Source organism: Bufo gargarizans, chromosome 6, assembly GCF_014858855.1.
Source record: "Bufo gargarizans isolate SCDJY-AF-19 chromosome 6, ASM1485885v1, whole genome shotgun sequence".
In the NCBI taxonomy this organism is placed as follows: Eukaryota; Metazoa; Chordata; class Amphibia; order Anura; family Bufonidae; genus Bufo; species Bufo gargarizans.
Window position 1 is genome coordinate 302,877,187 of NC_058085.1, and position 24,217 is coordinate 302,901,403.

General features: G+C 42.1%; 1 protein-coding gene across 1 annotated transcript in view; it reads left to right on the forward strand.

Annotated features, from left to right (window-relative positions):
- PCDH15 (protocadherin related 15) overlaps positions 1-24,217 on the forward strand; it is a 1,384,495-nt gene that overhangs the window by 275,141 nt on the left and 1,085,137 nt on the right. The window contains exons 6-7 of the mRNA XM_044299661.1: positions 598-708; positions 6,925-7,095. Coding sequence (XP_044155596.1) covers positions 598-708; positions 6,925-7,095 — 282 coding nt within the window. The remainder of the gene's footprint in view (positions 1-597; positions 709-6,924; positions 7,096-24,217) is intronic.

The following is a 24,217-nucleotide window of genomic DNA, read 5'->3' on the forward strand; positions in this document are numbered from 1 at the left end:
GTTAACTACAGGGGGAGGGGGGTCTGCCCCCTGCTGCCTGGCAGCAACTGCCAGGCAGCAAGGGGCAGTCATGTACACAGTTCTTTTAGTATATTCTAACCTGAAGCGTCCCCATCACTATGGGAACGCCTCTGTGTTAGAATATACTGTCGGATCTGAGTTTTCACGAAGTGAAAACTCAGCTCTGAAAAAGCTTTTATGCAGACGGATCTTCGGATCCATCTGTATGAAAGTAACCTACGGCCACGGATCACGGATTCTTTCACGGACCCATTGACGTTGTCCGTCAAAAAAATAGGACAGGTCATATTTTTTTGACGGACAGGATACACGGATCACGGTCTCGGCTGCAAAACGGTGCATTTTCCGATTTTTCCATGGACCCATTGAAAGTCAATGGGTCAGCGAAATTAAACGGAAAACGGCACAACGGCCACGGATGCACACAACGGTCGTGTGCATGAGGCCTTACTCTGAGCATCTTATGCCGGTAAAATCTGCTGGAGCAGGTAGCTGATCAGTATTTTTCTTATATTGTACTGTCACTTTTTTAAATCCATGGTAAAAACATATAACATTATTTTTTTACTCTTCCAGGCGACAAACCAGACGTTTGACATCCCACTAACCCTGTCTGGAGCTGTGGTATTGCGTCGGAGGTTGAATTATGAAGAAAAGAAACAATTCTTTGTGATAGTTCAAGCTAATGTAAGTGCCTTTTTAAAATGGTACATTTTAACATACAGTAATTGCTAGAATTGCCTTGTAGACAGATTTTTTTTTTTATCCTCCTCGCTTCCTCACGAGGCAATTCCGAGGATGTTATCCACCTCCCCCCATGCTTACCAAGAGCTTTAACACTCTTAGGCGTGCAATTACTTTCTAACAATCTGAATGTATCTTCTGGTAGAATGACAATTCCTACAGATGCCAGCTACAGTCTGTATAATAAGGATTATCAACTGTGGGCTATGTATTGGATGTCAGCTATGGTATGTGTTTTGATATGTCTAACAGATCGAGCTAGTGTGGGACAGATTTAATGCGTTATTGCATTTGAGTTTCCCTCTTGGGACTAGAGGTTTTCATTAAAATAACCATAGTAGTTCTATTAGAATACTTGCTTAAAATAAGCAGGCTTACACTCCACGAAAACATACCGTGTCACAGCATGGAGGAGAATATTGTATTTTGGCTACTCATTTATTTATTAAACACCAAGATCTAGTTTTAAATTAATGTGAAAATGAACTGTTCATGAACACCTGCTTCAAAGTGTATATGTATCAATCACATTGAAGCAAAGCGGTATATTTTTCAGTCCTTTAACAAGAGGGATTTGTTTGCTACATAATCCCTTAAAGGGGTTGTGGCATTATAAAGTATATATTTGATTTAGCAGTAGATAGTATTTTATCCCACTAAGGCCTTCTGCATACATACATGTGTGCGCACCGTTGCCGCAATGCGGACAGCATTTGCGGATCTGTAATACACGGGTGCCGTTCCGTGGGCATTCTGCATCACAGATGTGGACCCGTTCACTTCAATGGGTACGTAAATCCGGAGATGCGGAATGGTGCGGGACGGAAGCACGGAACCCTACGGAAGCACTACAGAGTGTCCTATCTTGTTGCGGAGCGGCTGCCCCGCGGACTGTGTTTGTGCATTGCGGCACGCAATTTTCGGGCTGCGGCACGGCCATGGGGTGCACACGTTCATGTGCAGGAGGCCTAAGGATATGTCATTATTTAAGTTCAGGGTGCAGTGAATTTCATTTTTTGTTTTTGCTTTCATCTCTGCATTTCAAAAGCCACAATGTTTTTTAGTTTTCTATTGAATGAACTTTATTTTTAAAATGAATCATTTTGGATTACATCTAATGCATTATATAACTATTCAATTTTTGGGGGTGACAGTGTGAATAAACCTAGCTTTTTGGCTAATTATTTGGGTTATTTTGTTTTTATGGCATTCACGATGCAGTATCAATGATATTCTCTTCCATCACCTTTATCCATCACATGTCTGGGCATACCAAGCATAGCCACTATACAATGATCAAACACTAATGACCTATCCTGAGGATAGATCATCAATATTGTGCTGTTGGCAAATCTTTTAAAATAGATATTACTGTAAACAACATAAATATTAAATGAAAAACAAATAAATGAGTAAACATATCAAGCGTGTTATATTGTATACTGTTCTTGCAAAGAAAACCTTAGAGTGTGTCTCTCAGACACTTGACAAACCCTATAATGAAGAAAACCTTTATAATGGAAAATAGGTTTCAGCCGGAGACAGGGATATTGCATTTTTCCTTCATGCCTCAGAATGATATTTTCCATACTGTGGGGAGCTGTACACGGCAATCATATGAAAGCCATAAAGTTTTGTATTTCCTATTCTTTATATAAAAAAAGAGTCTTCTTGAGATTTTATTGCTGTCATCCAGCAGTTATCATCTCACTTAAAACAGCAAATATGATCCTCTCTTTTCAATCCCTTTCTTTTCAATTTCTTAAGAATTATTGTGAGTGACTTTTTTAAGGCTTCTTAATGCGTGAAAGATTCCAGTCAAGAAAAAATGGTGTCAGCCCACTATTGTTCTTTTAATGCTCTTATCAAAGGAATCAATACCCATACAACCGGGTTACTCTGCCTCCCTGTTATCCATTTTGAGGTATATAATATAATACTTGGAAGCCTGTAATTTTGTCTCCTTTATTTTGCAATATGCTCTGATGAATTTTGTTTGTGCAAGTGTTTTTGAATGATTTTTATTGTACAACAGACAGATCTAAAGCATGAAATGGGAATATTTCTCATATGTTGGTGCTTGATGTTTTATCTCTTAGAGATAAGTATTTCCTTTCTGTAGGACATTGTTGTTATGACTGTAAAAGATATTTATCACAAACATGGCTTTTCCTTATTTTACAGAGAGCCAGTGAAAAGCATTCAATTACCATATAAACATCACAGTTCTCAGCCTAGCGCCTTGCAGACAAAATAAAAATAAAAAATATCAATGGGGACTCAAAACCTATGGAAGAGAAGGGTGTACATCAGGGGGTAACATAATTAACAGATGGCAAAATAAAACACTGTTAGGAAATAGTAGCTTATATATAAAGTATATATACACACGTGGACAGAATTGTTGGTACCCTTCTATTAAAGAAGCAAAAAACCCAAATAGTCACTGAAATAGCTCAAAAAGTAATAATAAATCAATAAATAAATACTGAAAGTTAGCTAATAAAAATCAGACATTGCTTTTGAATAATAATATAAAACAATCTAATGAAACTGGCCTAGACAAAAATGATGGTACCCCCAGAAAATTTGACTATAGGGACATGTTAAACTATGTTGTGTCCTGTAATTAGCATCACAGGCGTATTTCAAATTGTAAATAGTGAGTCTGCCTATTTAAAGAGCTTGAAAAGTAGTCACTGTGCTTTTTGGTTTCATGGTGTGTACCACTCTGAACATGACCAAAGAAAGCTAAAGAGAGCAGATTAAAAACTAAATTATAGACAAACATTTTAAAGGTAAAGGCTATAAGACCATCTCCAAACAGCTTGATGTTACTACTGTTACACATATTATTCAGAACTTTAAGGTCTATTTAAGGCAACTATCCTATAAGTCAGGCATCCTCAAACTGCGGCCCTCCAGTTGTTGTAAAACTTCAACTCCCACAATGACCTGCTAGGCTGCTAGGCTGTTCGGGCATGCTAGGAGTTGTAGTTTTGCAACAGCTGGAGGGCCACAGCAATACAACTCCCACAATGCCCTGCTGTAGGCTGATACCTGTAGGCTGTTCAGGCATGCTGGGAGTTGTAGTTTTGCAACAGCTGAAGGGCCGCAGTTTGAGGATGCCTGCTATAAGTCAATGTTCTTTCTAATGTTCTTAAATCTGGTGACATTAGAGGCAGAGCTTGTAAAGAGCTCACTTGCATCCCTTTCTTCCCAGAAGTGCTGGTGAAATACTGTATAGTTGGCATGTGGTGGGTAGTCAACAGCTGCTGTCTATGACTTTGCCTATAATGTATATGCTGCAGTGTTGTACTATGTGCTGAATATGTGTTGTGGAACATTGGACTCCTAAAGAAAATATGGAGGTGAACATATCTGTAGTACCAGCCTATGGTGTTGATGACTTAAAAGAAAAGCTGACTATGTTGCTTTTTAGAATTCAGAATGGTTTGTTAATGAAGAAGAAAGATGAGTTTTTAATTGACCTGCAAATTGGCTTTTGTGGGTATACGGATTTTCATAAAGGATTAGACAAATATATGTTTCTTGTGTAAATCAATACTCTCTAGGCAGTCGTTTAGTCCATTTGGGATGAAAGTATTTAATAAAAAAAAAAAAAAACATGTCATTCAGATGTATTTGCTTATAGGGAAATGTATTGAATTTGAGTTTCAATTATAGATTAAATGTTTCAGAGATAGAAACAGTGACTTAGGGTACTTTCACACTAGCGTTTAAGTTTTCCAGTATTGAGTTCCATCATAGGGTCTCAATACTGGAAAAAACACTTCAATTTTGTCCCCATTCAGTTTCGTTTAGTTGTGTTCCCAGACCAGAGAGCAAACCACAACATGTTGTACTTTGCTTTCCGTTCTGGGATGCGGATGCAAAACAGATACAGCATTACCCCAATGCAAGTCAATGGGGATAGATCAGTTTTCTCTGCGACACTAGAAAACGGACCCATCCCCCATTGACTTTCAATGGAGTTAATTACGGATCCGTCTTGGCAATCCTAAAGATAATACGACCGGATCCATCCATAACGGATGCAGATTGTTGTATTATCTGTAACGGAAGCGTTTTTTGCTGGACCCTGCCGGATCCAGCAAAAACATTAGTGTAAAATTACCCTTAAAGATGATATGAACCATGACATTTGGGGTTTCGGATTTTAAGTAATAAGGTTTTCTGAAGTTTTAAATCAATTATGTACTGTACTGCATGTTAAAGTATAACTGTCATCTTTTTTTTTTTTTTTTTGGAGTATTGGATTGTGGTGATTAATATCTCCTTGGTGGCCCTATTTAAACTGTTCACTGTGTATTCAATTACCCCTTAATTCCACAGTTTTGTTCCCTGTACTGCCTACTTTTACCTGTGCTTAAAATCAGGTTGCAAGGCATGGTCCGTCTATGTGTTGAAGGACGGAGGACGCAGAAGCACGCAGCGTGCAAGGTCAGATTACTGACAGCCAGGGACTGTAAGTAGATGATTAGAGCCAGGTCCTCCCCAGCGGCTGATAACAGTGCCTGGGCTGTGTGCACTTCTCCCTGTCCCTGCGCTTGGCAGATGCTCCCTCACTCAGCAGACTGGGACGATGCAGAGTTGATGCAGCACAGACCGGGGAAGGGAGATCTGCTGTCTGCTCAGTGTATAAATGAAAGCAACATGTGGTAAGGGGACCCCTTTGTGCTGCAGGAGATTAACCCTTTAGGGGGAGGGCTGTGGTTACTGATACTTTTGGGGGGCTATTGTTACTGACCAGTGAGGGCAGGTGGGATTAGCCTCAGGGTGAGGGCAGTGGCAGCCATCTTAACTGAATAGTGAAATTGCAGTTTTATGCAGACTGGTTGCTAAGGGCTGAATCTTATTAAATATGGGGTAAGTCAGTCTAATAGTAACTGATTCTGGAATATCATGTTATTAGTAACTACATATAGGAAAATTGAAATTAGGGTCTAAGTGTGACAGTTATCCTTTAAGAAACAGCTCACAAAAGTTTTGATTTCCTGTGTCTATTTTATAGTTGAGTGAAGTCCTATGGTGAGTTATGGTACCAAAACATTTGAACAGAATGCTTAGTAAAATAGGGATTAAAAAACAACACAAAATAATTAAACTCAACTCATCCACTTGTTTGCACTGCCTGGCTCATCTTCTTTCTTCTTCTTTGATGACCTGGGAGGAAAAGGACCTTTGGTGACGTCACTGCGTTCATCACATGGTCCATCACATGGTCCATTACCATGGTGATGGACCACGTGATGAGCGCAGTGACGTCAGCAAAGGTCCTTTTCCTCCCAGGTCATCAAAGAAGAAGAAAGAAGACAAGACGGCCTGCATGAACAAGTGGATGAGGTGAGTTAAAAAAAAAAAAAAAATTAACGCCTCCATCCCTATTTTACTAAGCATTCTGTATTAAGAATGCTATTATTTTCCCTTATAACCATGTCATAAAGGAAAATAATAAAATCTACACAACACCTAACCCAAGCCTGAACTTCTGTGAAGAAGTCCGGGTTCGGGTCTGGGTATAAAACATGCCGATTTTTTTCATGCTCGTGCAAGATGCACTTTGCACTCACGTTAAAAAATTTTGCATTTTCCCGCGATGCACCTGCATCCTATCCGGCCCCTGTTCCATAGCACCATATCAATATTTTTAATAAAATATTCTATCTCACAGAATCAAAATTCTGCATTTTTCCAAGAAATTCTGATTCTGACAAATCTAATTTTCTCAAAAATGTTGGTTGAATTTTGATTCTAAAGAATACATTTGCCCATCTCTACTTAAAATCTTGTCAGAAAAAGAGCTCTAGAACTCTAGAGCATATTACTAAATTAGCTCTGTACAATAAGTCTGTTGTGTCTTACTAGACCTTCATACTCTCCTAGTTATATTCAGAATTATACAGTTTTTTTATCTATCAAAATCTATATGCTTCTGACATTTAAAAAATTGCTTATTGCTCCATCAGAGCAGCAGACAGGTTAAAATAAAATACTGTGCCACTATTTTCTTTGCACCAATGAGCTTGCCTAATGTTTTTGAATAATTCACCGTTTTTTTTATTTTTTATTAACCTTTTAATTGACAAAGTAAATAATGGTTTACTAAATATATAATCTGTTTTGATTCAATCTAAGGATCGTCCCCTCAATCCCAATGAAAGAAGAACAAGTACAGCTACCCTGATAGTTCAAGTCCTTGATGGTGATGACCTTGGTCCAAGGTTCCTTCCTTGTAATATGGTAACAAACACCCGAGACTGTTGGCCAATAACCTACAGAGCAAGCATACCAGAACTGAGTCCTCCAGTAAGTACTTATAACACATTATATAATGAGCATTTTAAAATATACACTTAGTATACAAGAACTATGTAGCCTATAGTATTCATCATTTCTAGTGGACATTTGAAAAAATAATGTACTTCAAGTTGTACTGCATAAAAGTAGAAAGGTTGAGCTTCCGATAAAAAAAATATCCTTTATTTGATGCAGTAATATCCATACAAGACAAGACAGGTGCAGAATCGACCCGTTTCCGATCTTACATTAAAGTAGTTTTGCACCTTTTTTAAACTGATGATCTATCCTCTGGATAGATCATCAGCATCTGATCGGCAGGGTCCGGCAGCTGTTTGAGAAGGCAGCGGCACTCCAGCAGCGCCGCGGCCTTCTCACTGTTTACCGCAGGCCCAGTGATGTCACGACTAGTATCACTGGCCTGGGGGGGCTAAGCTCTGTTCACTTGAATAAAGCTTAGCCCCGCCCAGGCAAGTTGATACTAGTCGTGACGTCACTGGGCCAGCGGTAAACAGTGAGAAGGCTGTGGCGCTGCTGGAGCGCCGCTGCATTCTCAAATAGCTGATCGGCTGGGTCCAGGGTGTCGCACCCCTGCCAATCAGATGCTGATGATCTATCCAAAGGATAGATCATCAGTTTAAACAAAGTGCAGAACCCCTTTAACGATCCCTACTCATGATATCGATGATATGAATGGTTAATGTAAGATCCGAAACGCATCAATTCTGCACCTGTCTTGTCTTGTATGGATTTTATTGCATTAAATAAATGATATAATTTTATCGGAAGCTGGCCCTTTCTACTATTTATGCAGTTTATGTTGTCTCTTTCCTTGCTGTATCGGGTGCCTCCGACTCGATACGCAGGTGAGCGCTACCATTTGACTTTCTATATCTATACTTCAAGTTATATGGTATATTTCTTGTTTTTCATGTTTCCCTATCTGATAGCTCAATGGGATATACTCAGCTTGGAGATATGTACTGATTGACAGATATGTGGACTTGTGGCTTTGGGTGGTGGCGCAGGACTCACAGGCTTTCTTAGATTCCTGTCTGCATTTACACAACTTATAACATGAAATACAGAACCAAATAATAGAAGGCTAGTTATTATTGTGCTCAGCATCTCCTCCTCTATTCTACAGAGCCCTCATAAGAAAAACATAAAAGACCTACCAGGTCTCCTTTAGGAGTACAAAACATGTTTATTATGGTTCATTTGTTTAAAATTAGCAAAAATTGAACAGTATAGTTCTTAAATATTTCTGTTGCAGTAAATCACATGGTTTCACGTTTCCTTGTCTTTGAATTTGATAAAAATTCTCTAGAATTATTGCATGGTTCGAGCTCTGATATCGGTGCTGTAAACATCCATTCACAGTATCTCTGTGATCAATAGTGTGTCCCAGATTCCTGTTGACTAATAAAATTGAGGAATTAAGGTGTTCACATTGCGTTTTTGTCCCATGTTTAATGTATATAAATGACATATAATTTAAATGAATGCCTCAGACGGATGCCATACAGTGGCATTAATCACCCTAGGGTTCTATTAATGTAACATAAACTTTTTTGCCGGACTCTGCAGGATGGAAAATTGCAGTGAACTAGGTTTTTGCATTCTTTTTCTTCCATTGTGTATATTAAACACAGGACAAAAACATGATGTGATTAGCCCCTAAAATAGAAAGAATATTTAAATATGAAATTGAAAAAACTTATCATCATAAAAAGGGTAACATATTCATATTTCTACCCCTTAAAATCAATAATTGGTCAAAATGATTGAAATTCATCATGTTGTCCATCTTTGATGAAACGTATGGTCAGCTTTATTAGCTGTACCACGATTGTGCAGAAATGGCAACAGATTTTTGTTTTACAGCAACTAGTAACCATTTAAATACCACCCCATTCCCTCCAACCTTTCATGACATGTTTATAGTATTGTGCATGTGGTTTTGAAAGCTATAATAGTTTGTTTATTTTATTAAAAATTTTCCGGTGATACATGGGATTTTCTTTTATCTTTATTTTAGTATTAATTTGCATTTTTTGAATTGTATCATTTTTCTGCTACAGTTTTTTTGAAGAAAGGGACATATAGTTTACGGTCGCTACGGTTAAGGCTAGAAGCTGAGATGTGGGCTAGTGGGGAAATTCTTTTTTATTTATTTTTTTATTTTGTTTTGTCTTTTTTGTATTAATTTATTCATTTTTTTTGCTATTTTATTTTACACCTTGTTGCCCCAATAAGGTAATGCAAGACCTTTGGCATAATATTAACATTACATATTTTCTTCATTGCTGATTTCTCCTTTAACTGGGGCTGACATATTAACTCCAATTACAGGCCTTTAGAACCTCATTGCAGAGCTGATCTGAATCTCATAAGTTATCCAGCACCAAACTTTCACATTACTGCCGGGGCCTGAGCAGGAAATGGCAATGAGGAAGGCAGGAACAGTAATAAAACATCTCTACCTTCTCTATAGGAAGCCCAACTTTCTCTGGCAGCAGGTTCCCAGCTCAATATGCAGTTTGATGTTCAGAAGCAAAGTTGCAGAATAATATACTGTATGGATCATCTGGATATTTGAAGTCTGTGGGTGGTCCACAACTATTCTCCTTAAATGTTGTTCCCATTTCAGACAATGGGGGCATATCACTAGGATATGCTCCAATTGTCTGATAGGTGTGTGCCTCACTTCTGGGACCTGGACCTACATTTAGAATGGATTATTGAAAGTTGTTGAGGGCACTCTGAACATGCACAGCCACCCTCCATTCATTTCTATGGGGCTGCCAAAAATAGGCAAGCGCTAGCTCGGCTATTTCCTGTGTCCCAATATAAATTGATGGGAGCAGTGGCCAAGCAAGCGCAGTGCTCCTATTCACTTCTGTGGGAAGATCGCTCCAACAACCAACCTCCCAGAGGTAGGACATGCACCTATCAGACAATGGGGCATATCCTAGCGATATGACCCCATTGTCTCAGATGGGAATACCCTATTAAATTATTGGTAGACATTTTATTTGTTTAAGTCCACAATTTAGTTAGAAAACATTTTTAATTAATGACATCTATTTTATTTACAGTCAAATTAATGTTTAGTCTTTAGATTTTTTAAATTTAGATTTTTCTTCTTGTTTTATTTTAATTTTTTTATATGCTTTGAATTGACTGCATCTTGTTTACGCTTTCCTTGATCCGGCTAACCTCTAACTCTTTTAGCTGACCTTATGTTCTTAAATCCTGGTGTCTTTGAAAATGTTTCAGTGTTCTGCATTATTGATCTAAATTCTACTTTCTAATCTCCATCAAATCCCTGGATCCTATTTGTATCCTGTTTTGTCCCCTCTTGAAAAAAACACACATGAAAGTGCATTTCATGCCCATTAAGTTACTGCATGAGTAGAATGTTTTGTTGTAAACTGGTACAATCAATAGTGATGGACAAACATCGGCTGAGAAGATTCGCGATCGCGCGAACGCGATCAAATGTTCGCAAACCGGAAGTTCGTGGCAGGCCCATTAACTTTAATGGCAGGCAAACCTAAAAAACCTTCATGTCATTATTGCAGCCACCAAATACTTGCAAGAAGTGCACAAATCATCCCACAACATGGACAGTGACATACCAGAGGGTGATCAATGACAAAAATTACCACCCCAAAATATGTATTTTAACCAGGGGCCATTTTTATGCGTCTTAAAGGGAAAATCTAAAAAAATTTGGCCTGCTGGAACCTAGAAAATTTTTATTTTAGGCCACGGGAGTACAGACCCCAAAAATTAGGCATTCACCAGACAGAAAACATTAAGTGATTATGTGGCTGGATGTATATTAGATGGTCATTGGCTATCAATTTTACTGCAGGCCAGTACAAATAGATGTCAAATACATACAGGTGAAACTCAAAAAATTAGAATATCGTGCAAAAGTCATTTAATTTCAGTAATGCAAATTAAAGGAATTGCATTAATGCAGCTTAAAATTAGAATTTTGTGAAAAGGTTGAATATTCTAGTCTCAAAGTGTCACACTCTAGTCAGCTAATTAATCCGTACCCCCTGAGCAAAGGGTACCTCAAAATTGTGACTTTGGGGTTTCATAAGCTGTAAGCCATAATCATGCAATCACCTTTTAACCACCTCCGGACCGCCTAACGCACATGTGCGTTCCGGAGGTGGCAGGCTGGCGCACAGTCACGCATATACGCGTCATCTCGCGAGACGCGAGATGACGCGAGTATGCGCCCGCGCGTGCGCAGTTAGCGCCGGCATTTCTTCGAGAAGTATTTCGTCAGCAACCTGCCAGCCAATGATCGTGGCTGGCAGGTTGCTGATTTTTAAAAAAGCCAATCAAAGTGCCAGATATCAGATCATATTAGTAAATATGATCTGATATATGGCTGCCTGCTCCTCTGCTGGTTCTTTTCGTCGGTTGGATCCAGCAGAGGAGCAGGCTTCACAGTGAGTACACCAAACACTACACTATAGCCCCTGATCACCCCCCTGAACCCCAATTAACCCTTTGATCACCCCTTTGATCACCCCTGTCAATCACAAGTGAAAAGAAAAAAGTGATCAGTGCAAACTGTCACTTTTTTTTTCACTGTTATTGACCGTTAGGTTTTAGGTATAGTTTAGGTCCCTTGGTTAGGTAGTTAGCGATCAGTTAGCGCCCAGCCCACCGCACCGCAGTCCGTTATTCGCTGATTAGCGTATCGCTAATCAGCATTTGTACTTTTATAGTATCTGGAAGTGATCAAAACTGATCACGGTCAGATCTATAATTGTATTAGTGTCACTTTAGTTCGCCCTCCACCCAAAACGCAGTGTTTGCCCGATCAGGCCTGATCGGTCGCCCACACGTGCGTTCGCCCACACCCGCCCCACCGCAGTGACAAAAAAAAAACTTTTTTTTGATCACTGCACATTCACTTTACACGCACTGCGGCGATAAAAAAATCAGTTTTGATATTTTTTATCAACCGCAGCGGCCTCCGGTACTTCGCTAGCCTCCCCTTTGTAAGACAGGCTTGCTTTTTTTTTCTTGGGTAGTCTCAGGGAATACCCCTAAATTTAGTTGCCCACATGTCTAACAGGGGGTATTCCTCTGAAGAGGCCTACAGGCTTCTGACCCAGTCGGATGAGGAGTGGGAACCCTCATCTGATGAATCCAGCGGGTCAGAATACGAACCTGTAGAAAGCAGTGGCTCTCTGACCCAAAGTTCGGACGAGGAGGCTGAGGTCCCTGATACCACCAGGCGTACCCGGCCCCGTGTCGCTAGACCGCAGGTTGCGCAGGATCCGCTTCAAGAGCAGCAGAGTGGGGCTGGTGCTGTCGGATTACGTGGTGAGGCATACACCAGCAGCCCAGCCCTCCCTGGACCTAGTACCAGCACTGCCGTACAACCTGGTGAAGTAGCGAGCACCAGAAGGGCAGTTGAAGCTGGTACGGTGGCACGTGCAGTAGTGACCCCGTCGCAGCCACCGCAAAGACGTGCCCGTAGAGCCCCTAGAATCCCAGAGGTGCTGGCAAACCCTGATTGGCAGTCCCCAACTTCAGCCGCACCTGTAGTTTTCCCTTTCACTGCCCAGTCTGGAGTTCGGGTTGAGACGGCTCAGATCGGTTCGGCCCTGGGATTTTTTGAGCTGTTCTTGACTGCGGAGCTTTTAGACATAGTTGTGGCCGAAACAAACAGGTATGCCACACAATTTATCACCGCTAACCCGGGAAGCTTTTATGCCCAGCCTTTCCGGTGGAAACCAGTCCAAGTTTCCGAACTTAAAACTTTTCTGGGCCTCCTTCTCAACATGGGCCTGACAAAAAAGCATGAATTGCGGTCATATTGGTCCACGAACCCGATTCATCACATGCCCATGTTCTCTGCTGCCATGTCCAGGGCACGTTTTGAGGCCATCCTGCGGTTCCTGCACTTTAGTGACAACACCGCCTCCCGTCCCAGGGGCCACCCTGCTTTTGACCGGCTCCACAAAATTTGGCCCCTCATAGACCATTTCAACCAGAAATTTGCAGATATTTATACCCCAGAGCAAAACATCTGCATAGACGAGTCCCTGATACATTTTACCGGGCGCCTTGGCTTCAAACAATACATCCCAAGCAAGCGCGCCCGGTATGGGGTCAAATTGTATAAGCTCTGTGAAAGGGCCACAGGCTATACCCACAAATTTCGGGTCTATGAGGGAAAAGATCAGACCCTGGAGCCGGTCGGTTGCCCTGACTACCTGGGGAGCAGTGGGAAGACAGTTTGGGACTTGGTGTCACCCTTATTCGGCAAGGGGTACCATCTTTATGTGGACAATTTTTACACAAGTGTGGCCCTCTTTAGGCATTTGTTTCTAGAACGGATTGGCGCCTGTGGTACCGCGCGAACTAGTCGCGCGGGCTTCCCCCAATGGCTCGTTACCACCCGTCTTGCAAGGGGGCAGAGGGCCGCACTGTGTAACGAAGAACTGCTCGCGGTGAAATGGAGAGACAAGCGTGACGTTTACATGCTCTCCTCCATTCACGCAGACACGACAATACAAATTGAGCGAGCAACCCGTGTCATTGAAAAGCCCCTCTCAGTCCACGACTATAACCTCCACATGGGAGGGGTCGACTTCAATGACCAGATGTTGTCTCCATATTTAGTTTCCCGACGCACCAGACGCTGGTATAAGAAGGTGTCTGTATATTTAATTCAATTGGCTCTGTACAATAGTTTTGTTCTCTACAGTAAGGCTGGGAGAACTGGATCCTTCCTCAAATTTCAGGAAGAGATCATCGAGAACCTCCTGTATCCAGGAGGTTCCGTGGCCCCAACCACCAGTGTAGTTAGCCGTCTACACGAGCGACATTTCCCCAATGTCGTTCCTGGTACCTCAACCCAACAGTCACCCCGAAAAAGATGTCGTGTCTGTAGCAGGAGTGGAATAAGGCGTGACACCCGCTATTTCTGTCCTGACTGTCCGGACCACCCTGCCCTATGCTTTGGAGAGTGTTTCCGGAAGTACCACTCACAGGTACACTATTAGCATAGGGATCATCTCACCAGGACAGGCACACAGGGCTATTAGGGCCCATTCACTCACTGCTGCTGCAAACGTCTCCTTTCACATGGGACAAAGTGCATAACGCACTTCGCCACATCTTTGGGCGATTTGCGCTTTGCACATTGACCCATGGGGAAGGAGAGGTTTGTTCTATAAAGGTAAAAAAAAAAAAAAAAAAACAGGTAAGCAAACAGGTTAATGTTTAGTTCCAAAAGTTAAAGTTACATGTTCTGTTCCAAAGTTAATAAAATTATTGCGTTGTGGCCTGTTTTTTTTTTTTTTTACCTTCCAGGTGGACCAACCGTTCTACTAGCTGCAGCACCGATGTGCATTCTGACAGAAGCATTGCGCTGCTGTCAGATTACACGCAAGTCAGTGTATGCGGCGCTGCAAGACGGGATTTTCTCCTCTGCAGTGACAGATACGTTTGCCGAGGCATACGAGCTGAGGAGGAGGCGGCGTTCCTATGCTTTGGCAAACACTTTGTATATATATATATATATATATATATATATATATATATATATATAAAAAATCCCGGCAATGATTTATTCATCCACATCGATTGATGCGAATGGAGAAATCTGGTTTGCCAGGGCATACGAGCTAAGTGGGTATGGATGTAGGGCGGAGCTCCTATGTCCTGGCAGACGCCTTTCCCCTCCATTTTTTTTTTTGGCAGAGATTTTTTCATCCACATTGATCGATGCGAATGAAGAAATCTGTGCCGTTCATTTTTTTCTTTCAGCCCAGAGGCTGAACGGAAAAAAAAATCTCATTACATGTATGCTCAATATAAGGAGAATAGCAGAAACTCCTAATGCTGGCCATACATGTAATGATTGCGGAGACCCTCAAATGCCAGGGCAGTACAAACACCCCACAACTGACCCCATTTTGGAAAGAAGACACCCCAAGGTATTTGCTGAGGGGCATATTGAGTCCATGAAAGATTTAAATTTTTGTCCTAAGTTAGCGGAAAGTGAGACTTTGTGAGAAAAAACAAAAAAAATCAATTTCCGCTAACTTATGCGAAAAAAAAAATATTTCTATGAACTTGCCAGGCCCCTCATTGGATACCTTGGGGTGTCTTCTTTCCAAAGTGGGGTCACATGTGGGGTATTTATACTGCCCTGGCTTTTTAGGGGCCCTAAAGCGTGAGAAGAAGTCTGGGATCCAAATGTCTAAAAATGCCCTCCTAAAAGGAATTTGGGCCCCTTTGCGCATCTAGGCTGCAAAAAAGTGTCACACATCTGGTATCGCCGTACTCAGAAGAAGTTGGGGAATGTGTTTTGGGGTGTCATTTTACATATACCCATGCTGGGTGAGATAAATATCTTGGTCAAATGCCAACTTTGTATAAAAAAATGGGAAAAGTTGTCTTTTGCCAACATATTTCTCTCACCCAGCATGGGTATATGTAAAATGGCACCCCAAAACACATTCCCAACTTCTCCTGAGTACGGCGATACCAGATGTGTGACACTTTTTTGATGCCAAGGTGGGCAAAGGGGCACATATTCCAAAGTGCACCTTTCGGATTTTGCAGCCATTTTTTACACATTTTCATTGCAAAGTACTTCTCACACATATGGGCCCCTAAATTGCCAGGGCAGTATAACTACCCCACAAGTGACCCCATTTTGGAAAGAAGACACCCCAAGGTATTCTGTGAGGGGCATGGTGAGTTCCTAGAATTTTTTATTTTTTGTCGCAAGTTAGTGGAATATGAGACTTTGTAAGAAAAAAAAAAAAAAAAAAAAAACATCATCATTTTCCGCTAACTTGTGACAAAAAAAAAAAAATTCTAGGAACTCGCAGTGCCCCTCACGGAATACCTTAGGGTGTCTTCTTTCCAAAATGGGGTCACTTGTGGCGTAGTTATACTGCCCTGGCAATTTAGGGGCCCATATGTGTGAGAAGAACTTTGCAATCAAAATGTGTAAAAAATGGCCTGCAAAATCCGAAACGTGCACTTTGGAATATGTGCCCCTTTGCCCACCTTGGCAGCAAAAAAGTGTGACACATCTGGTATCGCCGTACTCAGGAGAAGTTGGGGAATGTGTTTTGGGGTGTCATTTTACATATATCCATGCTGGGTGAGAAAAATATCTTGGTCAAATGCCAACTTTGTATAAAAAAATGGGAAAAGTTGTCGTTTGCCAAGATATTTCTCTCACCCAGCATGGGTATATGTAAAATGACACCCCAAAACACATTCCCCAACTTCTCCTGAGTACGGCGATACCAGATGTGTGACACTTTTTTGATGCCAAGGTGGGCAAAGGGGCGCATATTCCAAAGTGCACCTTTCGGATTTCACCGGTCATTTTTTACAGATTTTGATTGCAAAGTACTTCTCACACATATGGGCCCCTAAATTGCCAGGGCAGTATAACTACGCCACAAGTGACCCCATTTTGGAAAGAAGACACCCCAAGGTATTCCGTGAGGGGCATGGCGAGTTCCTAGAATTTTTTATTTTTTGTCGCAAGTTAGTGGAATATGAGACTTTGTAAGGAAAAAAGAGAAAAAAAAAATCATCATTTTCCGCTAACTTGTGACAAAAAATAAAAAATTCTAGGAACTCGCAGTGCCCCTCACGGAATACCTTGGGGTGTCTTCTTTCCAAAATGGGGTCACTTGTGGCGTAGTTATACTGCCCTGGAAATTTAGGGGCCCAAATGTGTGAGAAGTACCTTGCAATCAAAATGTGTAAAAAATGACCGGCGAAACCCGAAAGGTGCACTTTGGAATATGTGCCCCTTTGCCCACCTAGGCTGCAATAAAGTGTCACACATGTGGTATCGCCGTACTCAGGAGAAGTTGGGGAATGTGTTTTGGGGTGTCATTTTACATATACCCATGCTGGGTGAGAAAAATATCTTGGTCAAATGCCAACTTTGTATAAAAAAATGGGAAAAGTTGTCTTTTGCCAAGATATTTCTCTCACCCAGCATGGGTATATGTAAAATGACACCCCAAAACACATTCCCCAACTTCTCCTGAGTACGGCGATACCACATGTGTGACACTTTTTTGCTGCCAAGGTGGGCAAAGGGGCGCATATTCCAAAGTGCACCTTTCGGATTTCACCGGTCATTTCTTACACATTTTGATTGCAAAGTTCTTCTCACACATTTGGGCCCCTAAATTGCCAGGGCAGTATAACTACCCCACAAGTGACCCCATTTTGGAAAGAAGACACCCCAAGGTATTCTGTGAGGGGCATGGTGAGTTCCTAGAATTTTTTATTTTTTGTCGCAAGTTAGTGCAATATGAGACTTTGTAAGAAAAAAATAAAAATAAAAATCATCATCATTTTCCGCTAACTTGTGACAAAAAATAAAAAGTTCGATGAACTCACTATGCCCATCAGCGAATACCTTAGGGTGTCTACTTTCCGAAATGGGGTCATTTGTGGGGGTTTTCTACTGTCTGGGCATTGTAGAACCTCAGGAAACATGACAGGTGCTCAGAAAATCAGAGCCGTTTCAAAAAGCGGAAATTCACATTTTTGTACCATAGTTTGTAAATGCTATAACTTTTACCCAAACCATTTTTTTTTTTGCCCAAACATTTTTTTTTTATCAAAGACATGTAGAACTATAAATTTAGTGAAAAATTTATATATGGATGTCGTTTTTTTTGCAAAATTTCACAGCTGAAAGTGAAAAATGTCATTTTTTTGCAAAAAAATCATTACATTTTGATTAATAACAAAAAAAGTAAAAATGTCAGCAGCAATACAATACCACCAAATGAAAGCTCTATTAGTGAGAAGAAAAGGAGGTAAAATTCATTTGGGTGGTAAGTTGCATGACCGAGCGATAAACGGTGAAAGGAGTGTAGTGCCGAAGTGTAAAAAGTGGCCTGGTCATGAAGGGGGTTTCACCTAGCGGGGCTGAAGTGGTTAAGTTGCATTACTGAAATAAATTAACTATGCATGATATTCAAATTTTTTGAGTTTCACCCGTATTTTTAAAAGAACAAAACATATAAACATATAAGCAAATGATAATAGTTGAAATTCATTAACACGTGTTCATTGTAAACAGGTGTTGAATTCCTACGAGGTCCCAAACATTAGGCATTCACAAGACAGAAAAGAACAAGTAATTATGTGGTTGAAGGTATATTAGAAGGTCATGAAATATCAATTATACTGCAGGCCAGTGGACTACAGGCCCCAAACATTAGGCATTCACCGGACAGAAGAGAACAATTGATAATGTGGCTGGAAGTACATTAGGCAGTCACCATATAACAATTTTACTGTTGGCCAGTTAGATTACAGGCCCCAAAAATTATGCATTCACCGGATAGAAAAGAACAAGTAATTATGTGGCTGAAGGTATATTAGAAGGTCATGAAATATCAATTTTACTGCAGGCCAGTGGACTACAGGCCCCAAACATTAGGCATTCACCGGACAGAAGAGAACAATTGATAATGTAGCTGGAGGTAAATTAGGCGGTTACTGTATAACAAATTTACTGTTTGACAGTTAGATTACAGGCCCCAAAAATTATGCATTCACTGTACATAAATGATCAAGTAATTATGTGGCTAGAGGTATATTAGACCACCATTAAATATCAATTTTACTGCAGGCCAGTGTAGTACAGGCCCCAAACATTAGGCATTCAACAGACAGAAAAGAACAAGTAATTATATGGCTGGAGGTATATTAGACAGTCATTAGATATCAATTTTACTGAAGACCAGTGCAAATGGATGTCAAATACATATGTTTAGAAGAACAAAAAATATAAAATTGGAATAAAAACATGGCTAATGAAATCCCCCCACTTGAAAAAAAACCATATGATAATGAAATTTGATAAGACGTGGTCGTCACAGGTGTTGAATTCCTCCGAGGTCCCAAACATTAAGCATTCACTGGACAGAAAAGGCCTTTTATGCCTCTGTATTTACCTAAGACAGGAACCATTACTTGTTCTCGGTGGTGGCGGATATTTGTGGCATGTTATGAGGAAATTCAATTAAACATGGTCGTCACAGGAGTTGAATTCCTCCGAGATCCATGCCTCATAAATTTTTTGAAATGTGAGGTAGTCCACACTGTCGCTAAACTAGGCAAATGCGCTTATCGGACACGATCTCCCCTGCTGCGCTGAACTTCCTTTTGAACAGGACACTCAACGAGGGGCAAGCCAAGAGTTCCATGGCAAATTGTGCAAGCTCTGGCCACAGGTCAAGCCTGCACACTCAGTTGTACAGGGGTTTCTCGCTTCTTAGAGTGTGCACATTGGCCGTTAACCCGATGTAGTCGGACACCTGTCAGTCTAAGCGTTTCCGGAGGCTGGATCCGGAGAACGGCTGTCGATGGGTTGGCTGCAAGAATGATCTCATATCCGAAGTGACCAATACATCTTCAAACCGCCCTCTTCATGCATGCATTGTAGGATTGTACTAGCAACTGTTTCTCTGTGGGTGGAAATTCCTCTGCCAGAGCCTGCAATAGCAGAATGCAGCATCTCTCGCAGCAAGGCCTAGAAATGCTGCATTCTGACTAGCCCTCTGTTATGCTGGTAACATGTCCGCCATTTTGTGTTTGTACCCCGGGTCTAAGTACATTGCCATCCAGTACTGGTCCTTTCCCTTTTTGCTTTTTATGCGGGGGTCCCTCTTAAAACACTGGAGCATGAAGGCCCCCATTTGCACTAAATTGGAAGTGGTGGAGTGGCCTGGCTCCTGCTCATCGTGTAGGAGAATGTCATCCCTGTTCTCCTCCCCCCATCCACAGACAACACCAGGGATCCCCGAAGCCTTGCTCCTGCTCCTGCTCCTCCAGCTCCTCCTGCTCCTCCTGCTCCTCCTCCTCCTCCTCCTCCTCATCCTCCCAGGCACAATCCTCTTCAGACTCCTGCTTACTTGTCTCAGGTGGAGTAGCCCCCCCCCTCCCCATGGTAATTCATTCATTATTGCGACTTTCTCATTTTCTTGCTTCTGCTCCTCGACGGCTTGATAAATCACCGGATGCAATGTGCGCTCCAGAAAGAAAGTGTAAGGTACAATGTCACTGATGGAGCCCTGGCTGTGAATGTCCAGTTTAGTGATCTCATCAAATGGCTGCAGAATTCTGCTTGTGTTGCGCATGAGCAGCCACTGGAATGGTGAAAAAAAAAAAACAAGCTCCCCAGAAACTGTCCTGTGGCAGAGTTCCTACAGGTAGTCATTAACAGCACTTTTCTGCTGGAGAAGCCTATCAAGCATATACAAGGTGGAGTTCCAGCACGTTGGGCTGTCACAAATCAGATGTCTGAAGGGCAAGTGGAGTCGTCTCTGAATGTCAGCAAGGCGAGCCATGGCCGCGTAAGATCTTCTAAAATGGGTAGAGATTTTCCTGGCCTGCTCCAGGATGTCCTGGACCCGGGGTCAAATAATCACTGCACCATTAAGTTCTAAGTTCAGGACGTGTGCCATCAGGACGTGTGTCATTTTGAACTGTTTCAGGGCGCTTAGCAGATTGGCACCGTTGTCGCACACCACTTTACCAACTGTCAAATTGAGTGGGGTTAGACACTGATTGGCCTGTGACCGAAGAGCTGAAAGGAGTGTAGGACCGGTGTGGCTCTTGGCTTCCTGGCACAACAGCCACAGCACAGCATGGCAACGTCTCACCTGGAACGTCAAATAGGTTATGGGTAGCTGGGGAGGTGCAGCGGAAGAGGCGGTAGCAGTGGAAAGGAGTAGTCAGCTGAGGAGGAAACAGAGGATGGAGTAGGAGGAGGAGAAGAAGAGGCAGACCTGCATGCAATCCGTGGCAGTAACACCAAATCCACACAGGTGCCACGGGTTACATGCTTGATGGCCTTCAGAAGGTTCACCCAGTGGGCAGTAAAAGTTATGTACCTTCCCTGCCCGTGTTTGCTAGACCACGTGTCTGTAGTCAGATGTATCTTGGCAGTGACACTGTGTGCAATAGATACATTTACTTGCCGCTGAACGCAGCCATATAGCCATGGTATGCCGTTCAGGGAGAAATATTTCCTTTCGGGGACCTTCCATTGCGGTGTGCCAATGGCCACAAATTTTCTAAAGGCCTCCAAGTCCACCAATTTATATGGCAGTAGTTGGCGGGCTAGTAGTTCCGACAAGCCAGCGGTCATCCGTTGGGCAAGAGGATTATCCAGTGTCATAATTTTTTACACTTTTTTACACGCCTCCCTTGTGCCAGATGAACGTGATGACGGCACGGTGGAATGTGGAGTGGAGGACAAATGAGAGGAGAAGGAGATGAAGAGGCAGGACGTGGAACACCAGGAGTGTGGCTTTTTACGTTTTGACCGCGTTGCTCCCACTGGGCTCGGTGATGGGAGGCCAGGAGCCTTCTTAAGGCGGTCGTCCCTAGGTGAGTGTTGGGCTTACCACAACTTATCCGTTGACAGCACAGGCTGCAGATGGCAACACTATTATCAGCAGCTGACAAGTTAAAAAAAAGCACACACTGCGGAGCCATGTACCGGCATCCTGGGAGTGCAAGATGCAACCGTGCATGGATCGATGGGTCTCTCCAGATATAATTGCAGTCTGCTTTTTGCCTCCTGTGCACTGCAAGTTCTGCCTGCTTCTCCTCCTTCTCCTCCCTATCTGCTTCTTCATCTCTCCCTCTGAACTCCACTCCTCTCTTGTGGGCACTCATGTGATATCCATTGACACTTCATCATTATCACCTTCACAACTACTGACATAAGAGATCTTAGTGTAGGCTGCAACAGCAGGGACCACCCTCCTTGAGCTGATCTGGGTACTGTCGTCAGATCACTGGATGGCTGCCATTGCTACCTCCTCTTCCTCATCCAATGCCAGGAATTGCTGCGCATCAGTAAGGTCTGGGAATTGATGGGAAAATAATTCCTCTGATTCGAGTGGAGGGGCTATGGTGGTGGTGGTGTTTTTTAGGGTGCACACAGCAGAGTGTGAGAAGGGTGCAGATACAAAGGATGAGGAGGGTGCAGAAGCAGAAGGCTGAGTGAGCCACTCAACCAACTCTGGTGCATCCTATGACGTAATCGCACTCACCTTCTCCAACGTCCCACTTAGGCTCCGGCCTGGTGCACTTGCCCGACCCCTCCCACCCCCAAGTAATGGCCGGCCTCTTCCTGTCTATCATTTTCAAAATGACCCTGTTACAAAGTCCCTATAGAAGAGCAGTATTTGTGGAAGCAGGTATATAGAACAGATTAATTAATATTTTCTGGAAGCAAGTATATCAAACCACTTAATCAGTTTTTTTTTGGGGGGGGGGGGGCAACTGGTATATCACACCAGTTGAAATTATTTGTTCCAATAGCGTTTGTCCCTCTGTATAGCTGCGGTATCTCAGCAGAACCTCACACAACTCCTGAAAATTACAAATATACTATATTGAAATTATATTATAGGTATATCACACCCCTGCCTGAATCAAGTTTTTTTGGGGGGTAACTGGTACATCACATCAGTTGAAATTATTTGTTCCAATAGCGTTTGTCCCTCTGTATAGCTACAGTATCTCAGCAGAACCGCACACAACTCCTGCAAATTACAAATGTACTATATTGAAATTATATTATAGGTATATCACACCCCTGCCTCAATTTTTTTTTTTTTGGGGGGCAACTGGTATATGACACCAGTTGCAATTAGTTGTTCCAATAGCGTTTGTCCCTCTGTATAGCTGCGGTATCTCAGCAGAACCGCACACGAATGCTGCACAATACAAATGCACTATATAGAAAGAATATTATAGGTATATCGCACCCCTGCCTCAATCAGTTTGAGAAGGGTGCAGATACAGAGGATCAGGAGGGTGCAGAAGCAGAAGGCTGAGTGAGCCACTCAACCAACTCTGGTGCATCCTTTGACGTAATCGCACGCACCTTCTCCAACTTCCCACTTAGGCTCCGGCCTGGTGCACTTGCCCGACCCCTCCCACCCCCAAGTAATGGCCGGCCTCTTCCTGTCTGTCATTTTCTAAATTACCCTGTTACAAAGTCCCTATACAAGAGCAGTATTTGTGGAAGCAGGTATATAGAACAGATTAATTAATATTTTCTGGAAGCAGGTATATCAAACCACTTAATCAGTTTTTTTTTTTTGGGGGGGGGGGCAACTGGTATATCACACCAGTTGAAATTATTTGTTCCAATAGCGTTTGTCCCTCTGTATAGCTGCGGTATCTCAGCAGAACCTCACACAACTCCTGAAAATTACAAATATACTATATTGAAATTATATTATAGGTATATCACATCCCTGCCTGAATCAAGTTTTTTGGGGGGGTAACTGGTACATCACATCAGTTGAAATTATTTGTTCCAATAGCGTTTGTCCCTCTGTATAGCTACAGTATCTCAGCAGAACCGCACACAACTCCTGCAAATTACAAATGTACTATATTGAAATTATATTATAGGTATATCACACCCCTGCCTCAATTAGTTTTTTTGGGGGGGCAACTGGTATATCACACCAGTTGCAATTAGTTGTTCCAATAGCGTTTGTCCCTCTGTATAGCTGCGGTATCTCAGCAGAACCACACAGGAATGCTGCACAATACAAATGCACTATATAGAAAGAATATTATAGGTATATCGCACCCCTGCCTCAATCAGTTTTTTTAGGAGGGCAACTGGTATATCACACCAGTTGAAATTATTTGTTCCAATAGTGTTTGTCCCTCTTTATAGCTGCGGTATCTCAGCAGAACCGCACACAACTGCTGCACAATACAATTGCACAATAATATACTTTCTATGTTAGAAAGTATATTATAAGTATATCACACCCCTCAGTATGTCACACCTATCGATTGCACACCTATACCAGTCCTTAAAAGGAATTTTGTGGCCCTATTAGCTAGTGTTTGGTGTCCCTAACAGTTTGTCCCTGCTCCATACAGCAACCTCTCCCTACACTGGCAAAATACTGAATGTACAATGGCGGCCAGATCGGGTTTATTTATAAGGTAGGGGGTGTGTCCATGTGCTAAAACATCTCCTTGGCTGTCCTGTACCACCTGATGGATATGTCATGGGTCAAATTTTGGCGCT